Below are 24,458 nucleotides of genomic sequence, written 5' to 3' on the forward strand. Positions count from 1 at the left end.
CCATGGCAATGCCCCTAATCCTGCAGGCTGAGGAATTCTCTGCACAGAGGAGAAGCTTTTTAATCCTGCTTCCCGACCAGGGGTTTGCCCTGAGCTCGTGCTGCAGCAGGAGCTGCTGTGTTGGGTGTTCTCCAAAGTCACCTGTTTCCATAACACACAGCTGCTGGAGTCAGAGGCACAGAGAGCCTGCCCTTCTCTCTGAAACCTGGCTCTGACATCCAGGAAAGCTCTGAATTTCATATGACATCCTGAAAAACAGCTGTTAAGTTTAAATAGAAAAGCTAAGAATGTAAGTGTGTAAATTAGAAAGTTTTCTTGTGTCACTGGGTGAAAAAGTTGAAGTTTGGAGTTTAAAGTAGTTTAGAGAACAGAAGACAAGATGGAGGATTATGGGTGTTGTGTCTTGCCCTTCTTTCTTCATCTTCTTCTTCTTCCAGAGGTTTTTGGGTGGTAGTAGGTGATTGGATAGAGAATGCCACAATGGAGCGCACAGGTGTTGGGTCATTGGGTCACTAAGAAAAATAATTTAGTTGGCATCTGTTAATTGGGTAAATTGACATATAAAAGACCTTGAAGAAGATCTTTGTTAGCCATTTTGCACTTTTTTATCTTAGTGCACGTAGCTCCTTGTACCTTGTGTACATGTGATGCTGATAAGAAAAGAATAAACAACCAAGATCCAAGGAGAGAAAAGTGCCTCTCTCTCATCAACTTCAGATCAAGGGGAAAAACAACCTAACCATGAAAGTCATATCAGGACACACAGCCTGGTTTGGCTGTTTGAACATGCTCCTGTGCAAGGGTGTGCTGGGAAGATTCCTGCTGAGGAGAGAGCTGCATCCTCAGGGAGGCTGCTCCATCACACCTGCCCTGGTCTCCATCACCTGCATTTGGAGCCCAGTCTCCTCACCCATCTTCTAGCAATAGCTTTAAAGATTATTTCCAAGTTTGGCATGGAAATCAGAGGATTGAAGGTTTTGAGAGCTGGTGGTGGCACGTGGAGTCACTGTGGCCAGGCCTGGATCATCTTCAGCCCTACACACATCCAATAAACCTCTTGGTGAGGTGCAGAGGGAAGCTGGAAAATCCCCGTGGTGAGACGCTCTCACCTGCGTGCTGAGCGCTGTTTTGGGAGAATTTGGTGTTTCTGGAATGTATTTCCCATGGCACCTGCAGGTGGGAAGCAGTGCAGCAGTCTGAAGGGTCATTTTACTCCTTTTAACCTTTTCTCTCCCGTTCAGGAGCTGAAGGAGCCCCTTGCTGACACCAAGGCTGAGCTGGACGCCGCTGCCTTCGACATCCAGCTCCTCATCTCGGAGCATGCCCAGGATTTAACCCCCCAGCAGAGCAGGCAGCTGCTGAGGCTGCTGAATGAGCTGCAGAGAGCCTTCAGGGACCTGTCAGAGCGTGTGACAGCGCGGCTGGAGGTGCTGCAGGTCTGTCTCCAGCAAGTGGAGCAGACAGACCAGGTGAAGGTTGTGAGACATCTCCTCCTGGCTGCCCTTTGCTCTCCCAGCCGCAGGAACGGGAGCTGAGGCTCCTCCAGTTTGGGATTTCCCATGCATGCCACTCCCAGTTCAGGAGTTCTCACTGCACATCATCAGCTTCCTCTAAAAGTCTTTTCTTCTTCCTAGCAGGCAGAAGGTTGCTTTGCTCCCAAAATCCGGGGTCTGGGCAGCAGTTCTCTGCTGGACATGGAGTTGTTTGGGGCTTGGGTGGAATAAACCCTGTAATCACCCCCAAAATCCCTGAAAGGGGATGTGTCTGTGTCCCACAGACACCCAACAGTCTTAAAGTCCTTTCCACTGCACACATCAGGCATTGCTGGCCCAGGGAAACAGCTGGCAAGGACAAAAACAAGTCCTCAGCTCTCTGCTGCACTGCTGCAGCACCCAGCACTGCATGGATCCTCTCACTCAAGACAGGATTAATGTGGTTTTTTATTAACAGTTGCTCTCTATAACTCTTGCCTGTCCTCTCTGGAGTGTGTGTGTGTATTAACCAGTTTGCTTTGCCTTTTCAGATTGAGTGTGCGCCCATCCTAACCCAGGAAGAACTCGCTTTGCAGCTGAAGAGCTCTTAAGAAGGCTCTTTCAATTTGCTTCTGTTGTTCTGTCTTATGACTGGGAGAAGCAGGCACAGTGTTTTGCACAAGTTTGTTCATCACCTTGCTGAAATGCCCAGTGAAAAACTCAAAAAGCCTTTTATCCCCCCGGCAGGGGGGCACGGGGGTGTCTCAGGGACTCTCAGGTCACATCATGCTCAATTGCTCAAACAGGCGCTTCTGTGTTGTGCTCTGGCAGCAAAAAGAGGAGCTGGATCAGCTACAGAAACACTTTCCCTCTCCAGGGCTCCCTTTCTGACCCCAAATCATGAAAAAAAACCCCAATTTGGGGTTGTCTGGAGCTCCACAGCAGCGCTGCCTGACCCAGGCCGTTGTTGCCTCTCGTTCAGTGAGTTTCTGCTGCTGTTTAAATGTTTGGAAGGTGGAATGGAAAAGGCACAGAAACTCCTGGCTGAGTTTTCCTGGGAGAGCAGCGCAGCTTGGAGCTCAACAGGCTCCTCGGAGAGAAACCTCTGGTGGTGACCGAGGTGCCACCAAGCTCGGCAGGGACCCGGTGCCACCTGGAGAGCCACAAAGTTTTCTGTGCTGCATCCTCCCCTCCAGGAGCTGCTGCAGCTGTAACCTCACCTTGCCTTTCAGCAGCCTGGGAGGAGGTGCAGGGCTGGTTGTGACTGTCCCCTGTCCCCTTTGCTGTGCCCACAGACGCTGCAGGAGCAACAGGCAGCCCGGGCACAGAGCCTGGCCGAGCTGAGCCGCTGGCTGGGCCAGGCAGAGGACACGCTGGCAGGGCAGCAGGGAGCAGAAGGGGACCTGCCTGCCTTGCAGCAGAGGCAGAGCGATGTTAAGGTGAGTGGGAGTTCAAAATTGAGGGGGAGAGGGGCAGAGGATTCACCTGGGGAGTGCCCAGATCCTCACGGCATCGCCCACCCAGGAGCTGCAGAGGAGCATGCACAGCAGAGCCGCCTCCTTCGCCGGCGTCCTGAAGAGCACAGAGCAGTTTCTGGAGGAGAACAAGACCAAGCTGGAGCCTGGGGAGCTGGCAGCACTGCAGCAGGACCTGCAGCGTGCCAAGGAGCAGTACCAGTCCCTGCAGGAGAGGACAGAGGTGGCCCAGAAGGAGCTGGAGAGTGCTGTGAGTGCTGCAGTGCAGCAGGAGACGGAGAAGGTAACGTGCCAGGAGCTGCAGAGCCTCCAGGCTTTGCTCGAGGGGGACTCTGAGGTCCTGGCAGCTGCCTGGGTGATGCAGCACAGAGCAATTTGTGGCTCCTTCCTGGGTGTTCCCCCCAGGTATTTCTGTGGTGGAATGCCTTGGGAGTTGTAGCCAGGGATGAGCTGGTTGTGGAGGGAATGGGGGAGGAAAAGGTCCCTAACTCTGCCTTTGGGGTGACCCTTAATGGACCAGGATTGTCAGTCACATCCCAGCCCTTTTGGGTTGTATCAGGAAAAAGTTGGATATAAAAAACTATAAATATAAGTATAAATAAATATAAGTATAATAAAGTTGTATAAAAGTTGTATCCTGGGTTGTGCCAGGATGAGAAATTCAACCTAGCAGCGAGGCTGAGTTTTTTCACAGCTTCTCTGCACCTTCCAGAGAGCCACAAAGGGTCTGGGAGTGTCTCAGGCATTTGCTGAGGCTGGGAAACTCCTTGGGTTTTTTGTTGGTTTTCTTTTTTTTTTTTCCTTCTGCTGACTTTTGTCTCCCTCCCCCGTGCAGCAATTTGCTGAACACACAAGAACTGGGTCATTCTTATCTGGAGCCCTTGTGCTTTCAGGTGAAAGCTGCCAAAGAGCTGGAGGAGAACAGCAATAAGATCGATTCCCTTTTGAGCTGGGTGGCATCGCTGGAGCAGAAGGGAGGGCTCCCCGAGTACAGACCACACCCTGTCACTCAAGGGATGGAGACACAAGCAGGAAAAAGCGCTGGGGATGTCCCTGATGGCCACGCTGTGGGAGCAGACAGCGCTGCTGAGAGCCTGGATGAGCAGCACGAGAGGCTGAAGGTCAGCACTGACCCCTCATCCCACCCAAAGCCTCCTGCCCGCTGTTGGATGGGTCTGAAACACGGGATTCTCCCTGTGGGATGCTCGGGAGGGCCCTGCCTGGCTTCCTGCAGGAGATGAGGAGTGTGTGGTGTGTGTGTGCCATGGCAAGGTGTCACCAGGGTCCAGAAGGTGCCCGTGATGGCCACAGAAGGGCTCCTGTAGCCCAGCCTGGGATGTTCCCAGTTCTCCCCACCCTTCTGTGCTTTGTCACAGAATCATGAAAAGGTTTGAGTTGGAAAGGACCTTAAAGATGGCAGAAAGACAGAATCACCAGGTTGGAAGAGATCTTCAAGATCATTGACTCCAACCCAACCCTGACACCTCAACCAGACCACGGCACCGAGTGCCACATCCAGGCTTTTATAAACAAACCAGGGATGGTGACTCCACCATCTCCCCAGGCAGACCATTCTAATACTTTATCACCTTTCCTGTAAAAAGCTTTTTCCTGCTGTCCAACCTCTATTTCCCCTGGCACAGCTTGAGGCTGTGTCCTCTGGTTCTGTCAGTGCTGCCTGGAGAAGGAGACCAACCCCAGCTGCCCACAGCCGCCCTTCAGGGAGCTGTGGACAGTGCTAAGGTCACCTCTGAGTCTCCTTTCCTCCAGGATAAACAACCCCAGCTCCTGTTCCACTGCCTGCCATGGGCAGGGACACCTTCCCCTACACCAGGCTGCTCCAATCTGGCCGTGAGCACTTCCAGGGGCGGCACATCCACTCTGCTGGGGGCCGCAGAGGCTCGGTCCCCAGCCTCACCTGTGCCCCCTGCATCTTTCAGGCTCAGCACCAGGAGCTGCTGTCCCAGCAGCAGGACGTGATCCTGGCCACGCAGTCAGCACAGGCTTTCCTGGAGAGGCACGGGCCCAGCCTGCCCGGGGAGGAGCGGCAGCGGCTGCAGGCGCGGCTGGCGGAGCTCAGGGCTCAGTACCCGGCGGCACTGGCGCGGTCGGAGGCGCGGCTGAAGCGGGTGCAGCTCCTGAGGGATGAGCTCCAGAAGTTCCTGCGGGATCATGGCGAGTTCCAGGCCTGGCTGGAGCAGGCAGAGCAGGAGCTGGAGGGGATGTACAAGGGGGACAGCGACCCTGCCTCCCTCGGGCGGCTGCTGCGGCGCCAGGGGAGCTTCTCGGAGGACGTGATCTCCCACAAGGGCGACCTGCGCTTCGTCACCATGTCGGGGCAGAAGTTTCTGGATGAGGACGCTGAGGATGCCGAATCCCAGCTGTTGATGTCCAGGAGTGTGGTCAGGAGCAAGCTGGAGGATGCCACGCAGAGATACACCAGGCTGCACTCCAAGGTACGGGAAGGGCTGCCAGCTGGAGCCCCGGGCTGCTCCTTTCCTCCTGTGCAGCGATGGCAGAGGGAGATTTGTCCCAGCTGCTTGCCTGGACTCCCAGGACATTTATAGATTGTAGGACAAGGATTGTCTCCTTCAGGGCTTGGGCAACACCCTTGTCTTGCTGTTGGCCTGCCTGTTACCCCTGGTAATTCATTTAGCCTGTGGCAAGATCGAGTTTGTTACTGCTGAAGATGAATAGATCACACAGACACAGCTCAAGGTGTGGTGAAAGAAAGAAAGTTTATTTTTCCTCCCAGGATTTATAGGCTTTTGACCACAGCCATCCCACAGGGATTGGATGGTCAGGATAACACTTTCCCACTGCACTGGCCATGAGAGATGCCCATCACAAGACGTGGAACAGAAAGAATGTCCACATATCTATGTTTACAGTCACTGTCCTGGGAAAGTCCTTAGAAAACCATGTCAGCAAGCTCAGAAGCTGAGTTTTCAGGGCGACATGAGTTTTGTAAATTGTTTTTTCTTTCTGGCTGATTCCTGTGCCTTTTCCCTCAGCGCTTGTGTGTGCATCCCTGTCACCTCTCGTTGCTCCTTTGCAGTGCTCCAAGCTGGGCTCCCACCTGAACACCTTGCTGGATCACTACCAGCAGTTCCAGGAGGTGGCAGAGTCTCTCAGCACGTGGCTGCAGGAGAGTGAAGCTGCCCTTGGGAAGTTGCTCTCAGAGACAGTTTCATCAGATCTGGCTGTGCTGCAGAAGCAGCTCGCCAGCACCAAGGTACAGGGACCTTGGGGGATTTCCTGGCAAGTGCTGGGGCCTGGATGGGAATTTGGCTGCTCTGAGGGGTCAGCAGCAGAGGGGAGACTCGACCCATTGGGGTTTTTTTGTGGTTGAGGGTGAAGAAGCACCTGCAGATGTAGCAGGTCCTGGTGCTGCAGGTCAGGTGGGGTCAAACTTCTGGGAGAGATGTCAAACCAGGGGCTGCAGTCACAGACACCCCAGAGGGACACAGAGGGGGACATTTCTCCCCCATGAGGGTGCTGGGACAGCCCAAACCCTCTGATCCAGCTCTGCCTGCAGTGTGGGGGTAGATTTTTCCATCATTCCTTAATGATTTAGTGACCAAGTGCAGAGAATCCCTCAAAAGGAGCTCCATGAGCGTGGGAATGCTAGCTGGTACCCATCTCTGATTTTGGCTTCTCTTGTGTGAGAACAGCAACTGCAGGGAGACCTGGCTGAGCACCAGGTGCCAGTGGAGAAGCTCCAGAAAGCAGCTCGGACCTTGCTGGACATCCAAGGACAGCCGGCCCCAGACCACGGCCACATTCAGGAAACAACAGGTACAGAGCAAAGCAGCTGCCAGCATTGGCAGGGAGGGCTGGGGAGAGTGAGAACAAGCCAGAAGGGGCAGAAATAAATCACTTTTTTGGAGAATTTTTGGGGGTAATCACACGGCAGCGCATCCTCAGGGTTTGTGTTTGCGTTTGGGGAGGGGTGTGGCCGCTTGTGTCTCGCTGCTGAGTTTGGTGGCAGGGATTTGTCACCACTGAGGGTTTTGGGGGAGCCAGAGGTGAGGCTGGCTGCTCTCTGGGCTCTTGGAGCTGTGTGCCACTGAGTGTCCTCTGCACTGAACCCTGCAGATGCCATCGTCAGCCGCTTCCAGAGCCTCTCCCAGCAGATGTCCGAGCGCTCCGACCTGCTGCAGAAATCCATTGCCCAGTCCCAGAGCGTCCAGGAGAGCCTGGAGAGCCTTCTCCAGTCGGTGGCTGAGATTGAGAGGAGCCTGGAGAAGGACCAGCCAGCTGTGCTCTCCTCTGCCTCCATCCAGGACTCGCTTGCCACGAGCATGGTAAGAGCGGGCCCGGCTCCCTCACCCCAAACAGCCCAGAGCAGCACCTGCCCCGTGCTGGGGTTTAACTGCTGAGTTCTGAAAGCATCAAAAAACCCTCTAAAAAAGAATATGAGCAGAAACTTTTTATTTTCATAGAATCACTGAATGGTTTGGGTGGGAAGAAACCTTAAAGACCGTCTAATTCCAATGTCCAGGCAGGGACACCTTCCTCTGGACCAGGTTGCTCAGGGCCCTGTACAATCTGACCTTGGACATTTCCAAGGATGGGGCAGCTCCAGCATCTCTGTGCCAACTCTGCAAGGTCACAGACTTGCTGAAAATCTCCTTTTTTCCTTTGCTAACAAGATTTCAGACACAGGGAAAAGCAGAGTGTGTCGGGCAGGTCAGAAAGGAAAGGAAAACTGCAATAAAAAACGATTTTTTTTCCCAGCTCTGCTTGTGTAACAGCACCTGCTGCTGCTCCCCAGGGCAGCCCAGGTAGTTCTGCTCAAGAACCTTCTTTAAAAAGCCCTCCCTGTGCTCCCCACAGAAGCTGAAGCAGGACATTGCCCGGCAGAAGAGCTGCCTGGAGGCCACCCGGGAGATGGTGACACGCTTCACAGAGACCACCGACAGCCCCGCGGCCTCTGCCCTGCAGGACAAGCTGGCCCAGGTGACAGAGCACTTTGGGAGGCTGTGCCAGCAGCAGCAGGAGCGGGAGGATGCCCTCAAGGGCCTCCTGCCCAAGGTGGAGCAGTACGAGCAGCTGTCGGAGAAGCTGCGGCAGTTCACGGAGAGCAGGACGCGGATGTTGGCGTCCGGGAATCAGCCGGACCGGGACATCGCTCACTTCTCCCAGCACATCCAGGTGAGGCATGAGGGAGGAGGTTCTGCCTGCACCAGGGGTCTGGTCCCAGCTGTGGGAGAAGGGGGTGGCATTCCCCAGGAGCCAGGCTGGTTTCCAGATGGGATCTGTGGCCAGGCTTTTAGGATCCAGTCCAAATGTAGCAGGATTTTAACAGTTAAAGACTCCATGAGGTTAATGCAGCAAAATACCCCTGTGCTGGCACTGAAGGCAGTGCAGGGTGTGACAGAGACCTTGGAGGTCTTAGAGATTCCTGAAATGGTTTGGGTTGGAAGGGACCTTAAAGATGATCTCATTCCAAGCCTCCTCCCAGGGACAGGGACACTTTCCACTCGAGCAGGTTGTTCAGGGTTGCCTTGGACACTTTCAGGGGGGCTCTGGGCCATGGTGGCTGTGCAGGATTCCTTGCTCTGGCTTCCCAAAACTCTTCTGCTACAGTGGGGGGCTTATCCACAGCCTCAGAAATGCTGGAAGATGACATGAAACCAGACACCTGTGCTGTGGGAGGGGTTGATTTGGTTTGGTCTAGGACCCCCATCCCATCCCATCCCACCCCATGGATCCCATCCCATCCCATCCCAGTTCCCATCCCATCCCATGGATCTCATCCCATGGATCCCATCCCATGGATCCCATCCCATCCCATGGATCCCATCCCATCCCATCCCATCCCATCCCATCCCATCCCATCCCATCCCATCCCATCCCATCCCATCCCATCCCATCCCATGGATCCCACCCCATCCCAACCCATGGATCCCATCCCATCCCATCCCATGGATCCCATCCCATCCCAACCCATGGATCCCATCCCATCCCATCCCATCCCATGGATCCCATCCCATGGATCCCATCCCATGGATCCCATCCCATCCCAGTCACCAGCACTGGGGAAAGTGGGATTTGCCCCTGCAGCTGCTCAGTGCTGGGTGAGCAGGGGGCAGTGAGCTGTGCCCAACACTTGGCACTGGTGCCATGCAGGGCACTGCCCACCGAGGGTCCCTCCAGGCCAGCAGGACGTGGCACTGTCCGGTTCACCCCCTCTGCTGCTGGGGAACGTGGGCAGCATCACCCTTTGCTCTTGGCAGGAGCTGAATTCCGAGATGAGGCAGCACCAGGAGGACCTGGCCACCCTGGAGCACCTGGCTGAGGAGCTGAGCTCCTGTGGCTTCGCCCCCAGCACCTTCCAGCAGCAGGAGAAGCTGCAGAGCCTGAAGAAAGATTTCCTGCAGCTTCAAAAGGTGGCAAAGGACAGGTGAGTCCCGGGGAGAGGAGCTTGGGGGTGGCTTCATGGTCTGAGCAAGACCCTGTGTGGAGATCTCCTTTCCAAGGAAGGGGGGGAATGAGCCAGCTCTTCCTGCCGCCCTCCTCCCACGCCAGGATCCTCAGGCAGCTCTGCTCCAGCTGACGCTTTAAAAAAAGCCTTGGCTGGGGGCGTTGTGAGAATTCCTGGTGCCGCAGCAGGAGCCGGAGCTCGGCGTTTCCCAGCTCCCGGAGTGTGGGCTGCCACCGCTCCATCCCAGAGCGTCCTGCTGGCTGCTGTGAGAGGCAGCCTGATCCTGGAGTGCCCTGAAATGGGGAGAAAAGGGGGTTTGAGCAGGGTCAGAGCAACAGCATCCCCGGGAGTCACACCTCTGTCTGGCTGTATCTCCGAAATCCCTGCAGGGATGGTGGTGGGGAAAGAGGATGAAAGTCCCAAAAATCCCCCGTAATCCAGCGCTGTGCAGGCTGCTGTGGCCAGCAAGGACGAGCCAGAGGAGCCCGTGACTCCCATCCAGGGGCGGGTTTGTTCCTCCAGGATGGGCTGAATGAGCCCTGTCTTCCCAAAAATGTCGCTTTTCCCAGGACAAAGAGCCTGGGCAGGTTGGTGGTGGTGGTCCTGTGGCTGGTGGCCACCACTGGGGTGCCCAAAAGTGTCACCAGCCAGAATCTGAGGGGGTCAGCAGCAGTGAGGGGCTGGCAGTGGGTGCACCCCATTTTGTGCTGTTCCCAGGCAAAATTATTATTATTATTATTATTATTATTATTATTATTATTATTATCAATATCAATATCAATATCAATATCAATATCAATATCAATATCAATATCAATATTATTACATTATATTTTATATAATATTCCATGTTATATTATATTATATTATATTCCATATCATATTATATTATATTATATTATATTATATTATATTATATTATATTATATTATATTATATTATATTATATTATATTATATTATATTATATTATATTATATTATATTATATTATATTATATTATATTAATAATATAATATTAGTAATAATATATAATATATAATTATATAGAATATATAATATAATACATTATATATAATAATATAAAATATATTATATATTATATAATTTATATAATTTATATAATTAATACAACTATATTAATAATATTATTAATGATAACAGCAATAATATATAAAATATAATATGTAAATTTAAAAATATAAAAATAAATAATAACAAAAAAATAAATAATAATAATACTAATAACACTACTAGTAGTAGTAATAATAATAATAATAATAATAATAATAATAATAATAATAATAATAATAATTTTTAAAAGGGCTCCTGGAGACACAACTGTGCTTCATTCAGGAGGGGGTAATTACAAGGCAGAGCACGAGCTCTGACTCTCCAAAACCTTTTCACTCCCAGAGAAAAGGATGCATCATCCTGCCAGGAGCAGCTGGATGAGTTTCGGGATCTGGTTGGAGCCATCAGGAAGTGGCTGAGGGAGAGCGAAGGCAAAATTCCACCTGCCGAGACCTCCCTGGGCACGCAGGAGCTGCAGCAGCGCAGGCAGCACATCCAGGTGGGCCAGGGGAGCTCTGGGCTTTCTCAAACCTTGAAATGCTGGAATGGGAAGGAAATCCCAGGATTCAGAGGCCTGGGAGGTGTTTTATGGTGTGAGGAATCCTCAGTGTGCATCCTGAGTTTCCCTGTTTGCTGTCGCTCCCTGTGCCTGCTCTGGGCGGGATTTGGGAGTGGGAGACTGGAGCACACTCATCTTTCACCCCTGAGTGTTTCCCGTGGCAGATGTGGAAGGTGGCCTCCTGCTCCAGCTGGGATTTGGGAGCGGGAGACTGGAGCACACTCATCTTTCACCCCTGAGTGTTTCCCGTGGCAGATGTGGAAGGTGGCCTCCTGCTCCAGGCGGGATTTGGGAGCAGGAGACTGGAGCACACTCATTTTTCACCCCTGAGTGTTTCCCGTGGCAGATGTGGAAGGTGGCCTCCTGCTCCAGGCGGGATTTGGGAGCAGGAGACTGGAGCACACTCATCTTTCATCCCTGAGTGTTTCCCGTGGTAGATGTGGAAGGTGGCCTCCTGCTCTGGCCGGGATTTGGGAGTGGGAGACTGGAGCACACTCATTTTTTCCCCCCTGAGTGTTTCCCGTGGTAGATGTGGAAGGTGGCCTCCTGCTCTGGCTGGGATTTGGGAGTGGGAGATTGGAGCACACTCATCTTTCACCCCCGAGTGTTTCCCGTGGCAGATGTGGAAGGTGGCCTCCTGCTCCAGCTGGGATTTGGGAGCAGGAGACTGGAGCACACTCATCTTTCATCCCTGAGTGTTTCCCGTGGCAGATGTGGAAGGTGGCCTCCTGCTCTGGCCGGGATTTGGGAGTGGGAGACTGGAGCACACTCATTTTTTCCCCCCTGAGTGTTTCCCGTGGCAGATGTGGAAGGTGGCCTCCTGCTCCGGGTGGGATTTGGGAGTGGGAGATTGGAGCACACTCATCTTTCACCCCTGAGTGTTTCCCGTGGCAGATGTGGAAGGTGGCCTCCTGCTCTGGCTGGGATTTGGGAGTGGGAGATTGGAGCACACTCATCTTTCACCCCCGAGTGTTTCCCGTGGCAGATGTGGAAGGTGGCCTCCTGTCACCCGAGCTGTGCTCCAGCAGGGATGGGATAAATCGGGATGTGCTGGGGTGTTTGACTCAGAGCAGCTCTGCTGCGTCACCCGCAGCCCTCGGAACGCCGCAGGAATGGGCTCAGCCAGGCTGGGCTCTGCAGGGAGGGGGAGGAGGGATGTCCCCAGAATGGTGGGAGGGAGAAGGTTTCCTTCAACAGACCCGGTAGTTGGGAAGAGCTTTTCGCTGTTTGATTCCCCACCCTGGCAAAAAGAAATGTGTCACAGGCACTTCCCTGGTGCAGCCGGTTCCCGCTGTCACCGTGGCACCGCACAGGGGACAGGTGAGGAAGGAAGGAAGGTAAACGTGGCCTCCAATCCCAAACTTTGCTTTGGAGCAGGATCTCCTGGAGGAATGGAAGGGGAAGGGGCCGCAGGTGGAGGAGATTGGCCGCAGAGGGACCCTCCTGGAGAACCTGATCGTGGAGATTACGGCCCCCAACAGCCCGCCCAAGGCAGGTGAGTTGTGGCTGACGCTCCTGAGGACAGCTCTGCTGTCATCACTGCATCTTCTCTGGGCCTGCCTTGAGTGAAAAATGGGGTTATTTCCCCCTTTTAACCAAATTCAGAGGGTCTGTGGTGACCTGAGTGTCGTGGGGCTCAGCCCAGTGGTTGAGTCGCTGGTGCTCATTGCTTTAATGCATCATCCTAACTTGGCTTAATTAATTATAGCCTAACGAGCCCTGTGTTTGCTGTGGGGACACCTAACACACTCTGCTAGAGCTTGGGAGCTCCTGGAAGTGGCTCCTGCTCTCTCCTGGTGATGTTCTTCAGCCTCCTGAGGGCTGGAGTGTTTTAATCAACTCCCAGCGTTTGGGTTTCATATCTGGATGACATTTGGTGCTGCGATAGTCTGATGTGATTTACTGGCCTCCCTTTTGGCTTCAAGTCTGTGAGGCAATGAGATTATGTCTGGTTCTTTTGGAAACCAGCTCAAAGATGTCTTCCAGCTTGTGAGAACAAGTCCCTGGACTCTCATCACTGATGGGAATTGACAGGAATTCATGGTCTGGATATGTTTGTTAGGATTAAGTTCATGAGCAGTTCTTTGGGAAACCATCAGGAGAAGTGAGGAGAGGCTTGTGGGTGACCAAAGGTGCAGCCCCTTATGTCCATGAAAGCTTTAAAATGTGTGGTTAGGAAAGAGAGACTTGCCTGAAAATGTGAATCTCCCTTTGGTGGTGACATCTGGTGTCCAGAGAAGGGACCCTGGTGCATCTCTGGGCAAAGAGAGCATGAACACAGGACTGGCTTGAATAGTTTCATCCCATAAAAAAAAAAAAAAAAGGAGGGAATGGGGGAATTAATCCCTTCAGGGAAGGCATTCACAGTTTTATTGGATATAATTCACAAAATGATGCTCAGGGTAGCAAGTTCCCAGGCATGGCAGGACACCTGTGGTCCCAGGTATTGCAGCCACATTTTCCCTGCTCTCTGGGTGATTTTGGGATGCTGAGAGAGCTGCCCAGCTCCAGAAGCTCCAGAAAAAACCAGGAACAGCTCCTGGAAAGTGAGGGGAGCAGGAGAAGGGGAGATAAAGGGACTCCAAACCAAATTAATGCCCAGTGCTGGGCAGGTGGGCAGCGGAGACACCACATCAGTGCTTGGTGGTCCCTGCTGTGCAGCAGCCATTCATCACTTGCTTTCTGCATCCCTAAAACTTCTGTCTTGTCCCTCTTGTCCCTCTTGTCCCTGTCCCCTCTGCCCAGGTGCTGCTCTGCCCGCTCCAGGAGCCTCAGGAGGCAGCGTGAACGGATACCACACCTGCAAAGGTGAGCTCACTGTCAGCACCACCCAGCCCTCCCCCTGTCCCTTTGTTGTCCATGCATTCCCATTCCCTGGGAATCCAAAACCTCAGTGTGACACTGTCAGCATCCCAGTGGAAGGGAAATGAGCTTGGCAGTGGGTTGGGAATTCTCAGGTGCTGCCATGGAGGGTGGAGGTCGGGCTGAAGGAGGGAGAGGGGCAGCCTTGGGGGGTAACAGCACCCTGACACCTCATCAGGTGGTGTTAGGAGCTGATAAATGTGAGATCATTTTAAGGCTTGCAATTAAATTTATTGGTTCTTTGGGATTATAATGGCATCCAACCCCCCAGTTTGAAGAGCAATTTTAATTACTGCCCGTTACCTGCTGTTAGTTCACCGGTTCAACGAGGTAATAAGTGCATAAAAATGGTTTCAATCTTGGTGCCAAATTATTTAACCTTGTATGATCAGTGGCTTTATGAAAAGGGGGCTCAGTTCACATCAAGCTCACAAACAGAGAGCTTTGTTTGTAAACTGTCAAAGGGCATAGGGGGGACAAGTGGAAAATCCCCTGTGGCAGGAGAGGTGAGGATGATGCCCACATCGCTCCGCAGGCGGGCAGAGCGAGCCTCTTGCTCCTCACCCCGGCTCTCCGTGGCTGGGTTAGAACCTGGACAGTGTGGGGTGGAGAACAGGGGGGCAGCAGTTGGGAACTGGCAGAAGAAAACGGAGTTTTGGGCGCAGATCTGACGGAGATCCAGTGCGACGTGTCGGAGGTGAGGCGGCGGTACCAGGCGCTGGGCGCGGCGCTGCGCGAGCGCCTGCAGCAGCTCTCGGCCAGGCTGGACACGATGCAGGAGGTGCAGGAGGAGGCCAGCTCCATGCTCAAGTGGCTGGAGTCCAAGGAACGCATGTTGTCCGAGCTGGACGCCTCCTCCTCACCCACCAAGACGGAGACGATGAGAGCCCAGGCTGAGCACAACAAGGTGATTTCTCTTCCCGACTTTCTGGGGTCGTAGGATCACAAATCGGCCCTTGGAGATCATCCAGTTCCACCCCCCCGCCATGCATCTCCCAAAGATCCCAAAGTTAGCCTCAAGGGTTTGCCCTGAGTTAAAGAAGGGCATTCCCAGATCGTTTGGAGCAGCAGCCCAAAGTTCCCCTTTGCTTTTAGACCCTGTTGATATCAGGCTGAGGGAAAATGAGATTATTTGGAGCCTTTGCTTCTCCTGGAAAGCAATTCCCAGCCTTCCCCTGCCCCTGCAGCCAGGTTAGCTCACAATAGTGCTAAAAATTGATTTAATTAAAGAACAAAGAACACAAATTGTCCAGCTCCAGCTTGTAGCTGCTGCTTCGTTCCTACTCAGTGATTCTCTTGCCCTATATCTGAGGAAGAGCAAATCATTCTTTTCCAGGCATTTCTGGCTGAATTGGAACAGAATTCTGGGAAGATCCAGAAGGTAAAGGAAGCGCTTTCTGGCTTGCTGGAGAAATATCCAGATTCCCCAGAAGCAGCGAACTGGAAGAAGATGCAGGAAGACCTGAGTAAGTGCCTGAAGCATTAATGAGGCTTCTGTCTCCAAACATCACGTTAGAAGTGGTTCAGGAGTGTGGGGCGATCCCAAAGTCACGCTAGAGCAGAGTCACTTCTAATTAAAATTCAGTAAATAGCAAACCCATCTCTGAGCTGTCTGGTGTAGAAGGTGTTCCTGGGATGAGCACTGTCGTGATTAATGGAATCTCTGTGATGGATGTGGATTTTAAAGGATTGCCTCCTTAAATTGCTTCTTAAAAAAAAAAAATGGGGGGGGGAAATGTGTTAGCAGTACAGGTTGATTATTTTGATTAAAAGCTTCACTGCTTGATATAAAATTCTAGTCATTAGAGAGGCTATCCTAGGTAATTAAGTGTTGACTAAACAAGGCTGTGTGTTCAAAAAGAAGCCCAGAGATTCCCTTCTTTGAAGTAGCAGGAAGGTGTTGACTCCGTCTGGGAGGTCTGAGTGTGCGGTGTGAGGACGGGCACACGTGGGAGTATCCTCATTTATGGGGCCAGGGATGGGAAATGGCTCACCCAAGGTCAGCCCAGCTCAAGGCTGTCCTGATTAGAGCACAGAAATCCTCCTTGGAAGGTTTTCTCCTCGGAGCTTCCACGTAGATTTGATTTGATATTAGATTGGAGGGTGGATAGAGCCACGCCGGTTTTACTGGAAAACAGAGACTTCCCACTGGGAAAACCACAGGGAAGGGAAAACCTTGGTGATGGAGGGGTGGGCTGGGCAGGAGCTTGACCATGGCCAACAGAGGTGATGCTTCAGACTGCAGGTGGGAGAGGGCCAGCCAGGCCACGGCGGCGCGGCAGCAGAAGCTGGAGGAGTCGGCGACGCTGCTGGCCACGTTCCAGGCTGCCGAGGCCCAGCTGCGGCCCTGGCTGATGGAGAAGGAGCTGATGATGAGCGTGCTGGGGCCCCTCTCCATCGACCCCAACATGCTGAACGCTCAGAAGCAGCAGGTGCAGGTGAGGGGAGTTTGTGGATGGAGGAGAGCATCTCCTGCAGGAGGGAGGTGGAAGGTTGTGTGTTGCCGCTGAAGATGAACAGATCACACGGACACAGGTCGAGGTGTGGTGAAAGAAAGAGAAAGTTTATTTTTCCTCCCAGGATTTATAGGCTTCTGGATCCTATAATCCAGGGCCAGGGTAACACTTTCCCACTGCACTGGCCATGAGAGATGCCCATCACAAGACGTGGAACAGAAAGAATGTCCACATATCTATGTTTATAGTTACTGTCCTGGGAAAGTCTTTAGAAAACCATGTCAGCAAGCTCAAAAACTGAGTTTTCAGGGCGACAGTTGTGCTTGTCTTGTGAGTGCTGTGGCGTGCAGGGAGTGTTCAGGCACCTCGTGGCTCCTCTTCCAAGTCCTCCAAACCCCGCTGAGCCCAAACCTCTGTGAGTAACTCGGAAAGGGTGCAGTGCTCAGCTCCCTTCCCGCACTGGATTGACTCAGCAGTGAATCACTTGGCCCCTCTTGGAGACTGAAATTGCTTTAAACAAGGCCTGTGCTGATGCTCTGCAGGACTGGCTAATGCCTCTGCCTTCCCCTTCCTCCTCCTTCCAAATCCTAACATGACTCTAAGCAGCCACATCATGGAGCAGAAAAGCCCCAGTGGAGGTAATTAGATTTTCATCTCATCTAAGTGGTTTATGCTGCATTACAAGACAAATAAGAGAGAGAGCAAAGTCCTGGAGTTGCAGACCCCTCCCAGCTTTTTAACTTCCAAGGTCACAGTAAATCCTGGGCTACCCAGCCCAACCTCTGTCCCACCCCAGGGCCTGTTCCTGCTGATTCCACGGGCTGGATAAAGCCCCTGGAGGTCTGGTTTGTTTTGACTGTGTGTACTCGGAGCTGTCACTTTTATGCAAACATTTTTATTTTATTTCTGTTCCAGTTTATGCTGAAGGAATTCGAAGCTCGCCGGCAGCAGCACGAGCAGCTGAACCAGGCAGCTCAGAGCATCCTGACTGGCCCTGGAGATGTTTCTCCATCCACCAGCCAGGTGAGGGATGAGCTCCAAGGGGTCAACCAGAAATGGTCCGAGCTCACGGAGCGCCTCAACTCCCGCTCCAGCCAGATCGACCAAGCCATAGTAAAGAGCACCCAGTACCAGGAGCTCCTCCAGGGCCTCTCAGAGAAGGTGAAGGCTGTTGGGCAGCGCCTGAGCAGCCAGTCTGCCATCAGCACCCAGCCTGATGCTGTCAAACAGCAGCTGGAGGAGACCAGTGAGATCCGCTCGGACCTGGAGCAGCTGGAGGAGGAGATCTCCGAGGCTCAGGCCCTCTGTGATGACCTCTCTGTCCTGATTGGGGAGCAGTACCTGAAAGATGAGTTGAGGAAACGTCTGGAGACGGTGGCACTTCCCCTCAAAGGGCTGGAAGATCTGGCAGGTGAGATAGAGGAGGAGTTTTGCTTAAGAGATGCTGGGATGTCAAGCTCTTTGCCAAAGGGCTCTCCCATCACTGGGAGAAATAATAATATAAAAAATACTAGAAAAATAATAGGGGAAGCACCATTTGTCAGTTTATAGGGATCTTCATGGGTGTTTTATATGGGACCCAAGCACAGGAGAGTTCCAGCTCCAGAAACACCTGAGCCTGGAGAGGGAGCAGAGGGGTTCAGCCCCACTGACATGGCTCTTCACCAAGCAGGTTGGCCTGTGCTTGGAAAAAAAAAAGCAGGTTCCTAAATTCAGATTGGGGCATGAAGAAGGCCACCCTCTGACCTTGGGGTGCATCTTCTGTTTTCTGAGGGGTTACATTTAGGGACTGGTCAGGAGAGCTGAGACCTTCTGCATTACCAGAATTACGGCCTCTTACTACTTCAGAAATTCATGAATCAGTGAGCAAAAAGGGGCTGGTGATGCAATGGAAAGCTCTTTCCTGTTAATCAAAACACAGTTGGTGCATCTGAGATGATTTTAAATAATTGCACTTGGCTTATTTGATTTGAGTTTAATTGTCGCCTCCTAATCTGGTTGCCATTGCAGCCGACCGGATGAACCGACTGCAGACCGCGCTCGCCAGCTCCCAGCAGTTCCAGCACATGTTTGATGAGCTCAGGACCTGGCTGGATGACAAAAGGTGCCAGCAAGCCCAGAGCCAACCCATTTCTGCCAAACTGGAGAGGCTGCAGAGCCAAATCCAGGAGCAAGAAGAGTTCCAGAAGAGCCTCAACCAACACAGCGGCTCCTACGAGATGATTGTGGCCGAGGGGGAATCTTTGCTGCTTTCGGTCCAGCCTGGAGAGGAGAAGACCACTCTGCAGAACCAGCTGGTCAGCCTGAAAACACACTGGGAGGAGCTCAGCAAGCAGGCTGCTGACAGACACTCCAAGCTCAAGGACTGCTTGCAGAAAGCTCAGAAGTACCAGCGGCACGCGGACGATCTCCTGCCCTGGGTGGAGGACTGCAAGGCGAGGATGGCAGAGCTGGAGGTAACCCTGGATCCAGTGCAGCTGGAGGCCACTCTCCTGAGGTCCAAGGCCATGCTGAGTGACGTGGAGAAGCGCCGGTCCCTGCTGGAGATGCTCAACAGTGCCGCTGACATCCTGACCGACGCTTCCCAAACGGACGAGGACGACATCCGCGACGAGAAGGCCGGCATCAACCAGAAGATGGATGCCATCACAGAAGAGCTGCAAACCAAGACTGGCTCCATTGAAGAAATGTCCCAGAGGCTCAAGGAGTTCCAGGAGAGCTTCAAGAACATTGAGAAGAAGCTGGAAGGGGCAAAGCACCAGCTGGAGATCTACGATGCCCTGGGGCCACAAGCCTGCAGCAACAAGAATTTGGAGAAGCTCAGGGCACAGCAGGAGGTGCTGCAGGCCCTGGAGCCACAAGTGGATTATCTGAAGAACCTCACTCAAGGTCTGGTGGAAGATGCTCCAGATGGATCTGACTGCTCCCAGCTCTTGAGCCAAGCCGAGGTGGCCCAGCAGGACTTCAAGGCTGTGAAGCAGAAAGTCAACGATTGCTGTGCTCTCATGGAAAACAAGCTGGAAGGGATCGGCCAGTTCAACAGCAGGGTCAGGGAGATGTTCTCCCAGCTGGCAGATCTGGATGATGAGCTGGACAGCATGGGCCCCATCGGGAGAGACTCCGACAGCCTCCAGTCCCAGGCCGAGGACGTCCGCGCCTTCCTGGGCAAGCTCCAGCGGCTGAAGGGCGACATCGAATCCTCCGAGAGCGAGTGCAAGAGAATGCTGGAGGAGGAGGGCAGCCCCGACCTGCTGGGGCTGAAACGGGAGCTGGAGACGCTGAACAAGCAGTGCAGCAAGCTGATGGAGAGGGGGAGGAACCGGCAGGAGCAGGTGGAGACGACGCTGGCGCGCGTCGAGGACTTCTACGGCCGCCTGAAGGAGCTGAGCCACATGACGGCGGCGGCCGAGGAGAACGAGGCCTTGCAGTGGGTGGTGGGGACAGAGGTGGAAACCATCAACCAGCAGCTGGCAGACTTCAAGGTGAGTTTGATTCCCTAACTGTTTGTGGTTTTTTATTGTTTTATTTTTTATTTTTAAAGTGGTTTTTGGTGTTGTGGAAGGTGTGGGGTTTGTTGGTTTTTGTGGGCTTCAAGCCGCGGCGTCTCCGTTGTTTGTTGCTGTGATTGTGAGTGGGTTTGCACTGAAATATCCTTGCTCTGGAGGATGTGAAATGCTGCTGGTGGACTTGATAGTCTGTGGTGAAAAGGTGTGGAAAGATTCTGGGACTGGCAGGAAAATCCCTGTTCTCCTGGAGATGTGAGATGTTGGCGTGCCAGCACCTCGTGGGCTGCTAGAGGTGGGCGGCATTTAGATTTTGGGAGAGGAAGGGACGGGTTTGAGTCCACCTGAGCTGTGAAATTTGCACCATTTGAGGGTCTAGTCCACATCAGATCATCCTGTAGGTCTGGCTCTGCCTGGCCCACTGCTGCTGTTTGTTGTTCACTCATTTTGGACACACATCACGTCTGTTTTGGGATCCTTGGGTACAAAAAGAGCCGCAGATAAAGTGTGAGACAAGGAGTGCACCCAGGAAATAAAACCAAGGTGAAGTTTTGTGTGGGCTGTTCACATTTCCAGCAAGGAGCTGATGGAGACCATCAAGACCTGAGAGAGGGAAGGGTTGGAGTGTGTTTGATATATTTCTATACAGAATTATGATGTTGGATCAGGCTGTTACACTACATTAATTCTATTAATACAGCTTAGAAGTTCTCTTGCCGTGAAACTTCTGCTCCTGACGTGCCCAGGAGTTGATGATTGGGTTGATTTACATCTGGCTGCTCATTTCCTGGTGTTAATGGTGGGGTGGGAGGGAGAGGCAGTTTTTACAGCCATTTACTTTTCATCTCATGGCTAATTGATCCCGTTCCACCACTTGAACAGCTCTGTGAAACCATCACCAGGACAAGGTGTTCCTGGTTTGGGGTTTGCCTATCCAAAAAAAACAGAGCTGAGGTGTATTGATGGGAATTCAACCTCAGCTGATGGTGTTGCTTGTGTTGGGCAGTTTGCTTTGAGCTGATGTCAATGAGAAAGATTTACATTGGTCATTAAACACCCCAGAATAAATACATCCAAAAAGGAGATTTTTTTAGTCCTTAAAATCAGTGAACCTTTCCTGCAGAACAAGGGATTATTCCTGGCTGAGCTGCTCTCATTAGAAACGATGACAAAAAGCCCAGACTGGGCAGGAGGTGAGGTTTGCACGTGGTCCACAGCTCAGTGACCTTGAGGATGAGCCTTTGAGGCGTGGGTGACCTGAGCCCTGGGGGTTTGGGGGTCTGAGGTGTCCTCACCAAGAGTCATTCCCTGGCCACCCAGGCCACGAGGAGCAGCTGGGTGGGAAAGTGAGAGTTGCAGCAGTGGTGGGAAGGTTTTGCTGTGTAATGGCTGGGAATGAAATGGGGGAGAAGCAGGAGTGGAGGATGGAGCAATCGTGGTTAGGGCAGCATTCCTCCATTCCTCCTTCCCTCCATTCCTCCCGTGCACGCTTCATCCCCAGGGATTCTTGCAGAAATCCTAAAGGTTGCAGAGCTGATCTTGGCAAAGCTTCTCCTTCTGGTCCTGTCTAAGTGAAAAACAATCCCAGAGCCTGATCTGCTGGTGGAAGGGCACCAGGAGGGGCTGGAGGGAGCGCTGTGGAAAAGCCTGGCTCTGCGGGGAGCCCGGGGGGCTTCTCTTGCTTGCGCCAGGCTTTTATTTCCCAATAAATTCTCTCTCTGAGACAACATCACAACTCTTGCCCTCCTTGGATTGCAGACCAGGGGCGTGCCCGGAGTGTCCTGGTGGAGCAGAGGAGCTCCTGGTGCTGGCAGTGCTCCGGGGGGAGGATGGGGTGAGGGATGGGGTGAGGGATGGGGTGACGGATGGGGTGACGGTGCCTCTCCAGGAGCGGCCACGCTCTGTCTGTCCAGAAGGCTCAAATGCAGGCAGATATTATGTCTTAAGGCATTAATTTTAATGAACATCTGTGTAAATGAGATGCAAATTAGGCATGGCCCCGGGGGCTCCAGGCAAGTTGCCAATGGAGCCCTGACAAAGGTGGGCACTTCTGGACTCATTGTGTCCGGATTTTAATAAAGAAGATACATTGAAGGCTCTGGTGGAGGCTGGGAACGGATGACTTTGGAAGCAGCTCATATTTGAAGCTTCCCATCTATTTTTCTTTTCCCTTTTCTTTCCCCAAAAGGCCACAACCTCCTTAACTTTTGGAAAACTGCCATTTGTGCATTTCCTCTCTCCCCTCCCCAGCCCCTTTCCCGGGTCACAGAGGGACTAATCCTGGCTTTGGGATGGATGAGCCCTCTCCTGCTGTAAGTTTTCCTCCTGGCTGGGTTCCTCCGAGGCAGGAGGCTGGGAAGCAGCTGTTGGATTGTGCTCAGGGGGAAGCTTTGTTTGCAGGAGGGGTTTTGCTTCGGATGCGATTTTGGGGACCAGCTCCATCGGGGAGCCGGGACAATGATCCAGGGTGGAGCTGGAGTTCAGGGAGTGTGGGAAAAACAGGCAGGGACCCATTGGTTGTAGCAGGATTGTAAGAAATCCCATCTGGAGGAGGCTTTAAGGGGTCATCGAATTCAGCCCTGAGTTTTCTGCTGAGATCAAGTGCAGCTGAAAGGCATTTCTGTGGTTTGGAGCCTGTGCTTATATGGACATCCCCATGGGTCGCTTCAGATCCAGCTGTGCCACAGAAGAAATAAAAAAGAAGTTGGGTTTAGCTCATGTTAAGCTGTCAGAGCAAAGGAACCTCATCTTTAACTCCTGATCTCCAGTTTAACCCAAGTGGTTCCTGTTCCCTTGCTGCCTCTCTGAGCAGCCTCTTTTTTGTGTAAAAAGGTGCTAAAAGTCAGGAGAATCTTTGAGCTGAGCCTCACACAGCCAAGTTGGGCTCTTCAGCACGAGGGACAAGTGCCAGGCACCAGCAAGAGCTGCTCTGAGGAGTTTCCAGGCTGGGGCACTTCTTCCCCCTCCACTGTCTCTGCTGTCAGCTCATGTTTCTCAAAGCTTACTCTAATATTAAATTTTAATGACTGGAATCAAATGATCTACAGTTGAGATGTTTCTAAACATAACAGCTCTGTGGATTGAGTTTGGCAAACAGCAGAATTCCCTAGGGAAATGATTCCCCAGGTGCAGATGGTGGGGAGGGGTCACTCACATGAAGGCATGGGAGGTTTCTGCATTGCTCTGTCTCCATCATCAGCAACCTCTGATCAGCTGGACCACCCTGATCACCCCAAAAAGGGTGAAATTAATGGGATAAGGCTTGTGCTGCTCAGTGCAAGTGGCTCATCCTCCTTTACACGCTGAAGAGGCAGAGGTGAGGTTTTCTGGCTGGGAGCAGAGGTGCCAGAGAGCCCCAGGCGTGGCCAAAGAGCTCCCATCAGCCACGGAGCTGAGGAATCAAATTCTTGGGTGTTTTTTGGGAGGCACCTGTGCTGGGGTAGCTTGGCCTCCTGGCTGAGCAAACCTGGCTTTTGTTTATCTTTTACACAGTGGATTTTGAACTTGGGTTTCAAAGCGTGGCTTGTGCTTGGTGTTGGAAGCTCTGAGCTGGGACCTCTTTGATTTGGTGTTGTTTTGTTTTTCACCCAGGAGGCAGAGCGTTAACACTCAGCCCTGGGTCAGCTGGCCAGGGGTGTTTGGGCTCTCTCTGCCTTTCAGTGCTCAGGAGTGAAGGATCCTGCTGCCTCCCCACTCATGGAATCATGGAATGGTTTGGGTGAGGAGGGGCAGGGACACCTTCCACTCTCCCAGGTTGCTCCAAACTCCAGTCCTTGAGCTCTTCCAGGGATGGGGCAGCCGTAGCATCTGTGGGATGTCCTCCAGCCAAGAATCTCAGCTGTGTGCTGCCAGGGTGCTTTGCCTTGCTGGGGACACTTTGTCCCTGTGAGGAAGATGAGAGCAGGATCAGCCCTGCGTTCCTTCCGAGCAGCCAGAAGGGATTTCTGCAGGAATCCTCCAAAACCCAAGGGAAAAAACCCATCAAACCTGACAGAACCAAACTGTCACCATCACTTTGGGGACACCTGGTGACGTGTCTGTGCTTGGCTGGACACTGTGGGCTGGTGGCTCCTGCTGTCACCACAGCTGAGCTCGGCGGGCACGGCGCAGGAATGTGGCGAGCCAGGACCTGCTGCAGCTGGCACAGCCGGGCTGTTTATCCAGGATCTCGCTTCCAGAGTTAATTAAACCCCACCCTGGAGATGAGGGAGGAGCAGGAGGGGGGTCCCCTCCATCCAGCCTTGGGTTGGGTGATGGTTTTGCCAAGGTGGCGGAGGGAAGGGGTTTTGGGATGCTGCCTCTCCTCCTGGTGTTTTTGGGGAGGTTTTTGGGAACTGGAGTTGCTGGATGCGGTGAACTCCAGCAGTGCTGTGTCACAGCAATAAAGGTTTAATGCTGGATGATGAAGAGGGGGGAGGGAGAATCCCTAGACAGCAATAACTGAAGCCTCACTGCTTTATTTTAGAGTAGGTCAGGTCGGCCGTTGTGCCTCCAGCACCCTTCTTTGTCTGCTTCAATTAAAAAACAAAAATCAGGGAAAAAAATCCCAGGAGTGGTGATGCAGTGAGTGAGGCCCAGAATTACTCATCTGGCCATTCCAGTGCTGCTGTGTGACCCTGCTCCGGGTC

The 24,458-nt window shown here is 52.7% G+C and overlaps 1 protein-coding gene across 13 annotated transcripts in view; it reads left to right on the forward strand.

Annotated features, from left to right (window-relative positions):
• MACF1 (microtubule actin crosslinking factor 1) overlaps positions 1-24,458 on the forward strand; it is a 146,191-nt gene that overhangs the window by 68,952 nt on the left and 52,781 nt on the right. For 10 of the 13 annotated variants that reach the window (XM_058856355.1, XM_058856362.1, XM_058856356.1 and 7 more), the window contains 18 exons: positions 1,242-1,475; positions 2,768-2,911; positions 2,997-3,230; positions 3,841-4,068; positions 4,888-5,403; positions 6,006-6,182; positions 6,622-6,745; positions 7,046-7,254; positions 7,787-8,104; positions 9,190-9,356; positions 10,793-10,949; positions 12,387-12,504; positions 13,755-13,817; positions 14,537-14,778; positions 15,208-15,337; positions 16,110-16,309; positions 17,243-17,738; positions 18,338-19,809. In XM_058856355.1, the coding sequence (XP_058712338.1) occupies positions 1,242-1,475; positions 2,768-2,911; positions 2,997-3,230; positions 3,841-4,068; positions 4,888-5,403; positions 6,006-6,182; positions 6,622-6,745; positions 7,046-7,254; positions 7,787-8,104; positions 9,190-9,356; positions 10,793-10,949; positions 12,387-12,504; positions 13,755-13,817; positions 14,537-14,778; positions 15,208-15,337; positions 16,110-16,309; positions 17,243-17,738; positions 18,338-19,809 (5,229 nt within the window). The remainder of the gene's footprint in view (positions 1-1,241; positions 1,476-2,767; positions 2,912-2,996; positions 3,231-3,840; positions 4,069-4,887; positions 5,404-6,005; positions 6,183-6,621; positions 6,746-7,045; positions 7,255-7,786; positions 8,105-9,189; positions 9,357-10,792; positions 10,950-12,386; positions 12,505-13,754; positions 13,818-14,536; positions 14,779-15,207; positions 15,338-16,109; positions 16,310-17,242; positions 17,739-18,337; positions 19,810-24,458) is intronic. The other 3 variants (XM_058856364.1, XM_058856366.1, XM_058856354.1) reach the window with 2 other exon arrangements.

This window comes from Poecile atricapillus, chromosome 24 (genome assembly GCF_030490865.1).
Source record: "Poecile atricapillus isolate bPoeAtr1 chromosome 24, bPoeAtr1.hap1, whole genome shotgun sequence".
Lineage (NCBI taxonomy): Eukaryota > Metazoa > Chordata > Aves > Passeriformes > Paridae > Poecile > Poecile atricapillus.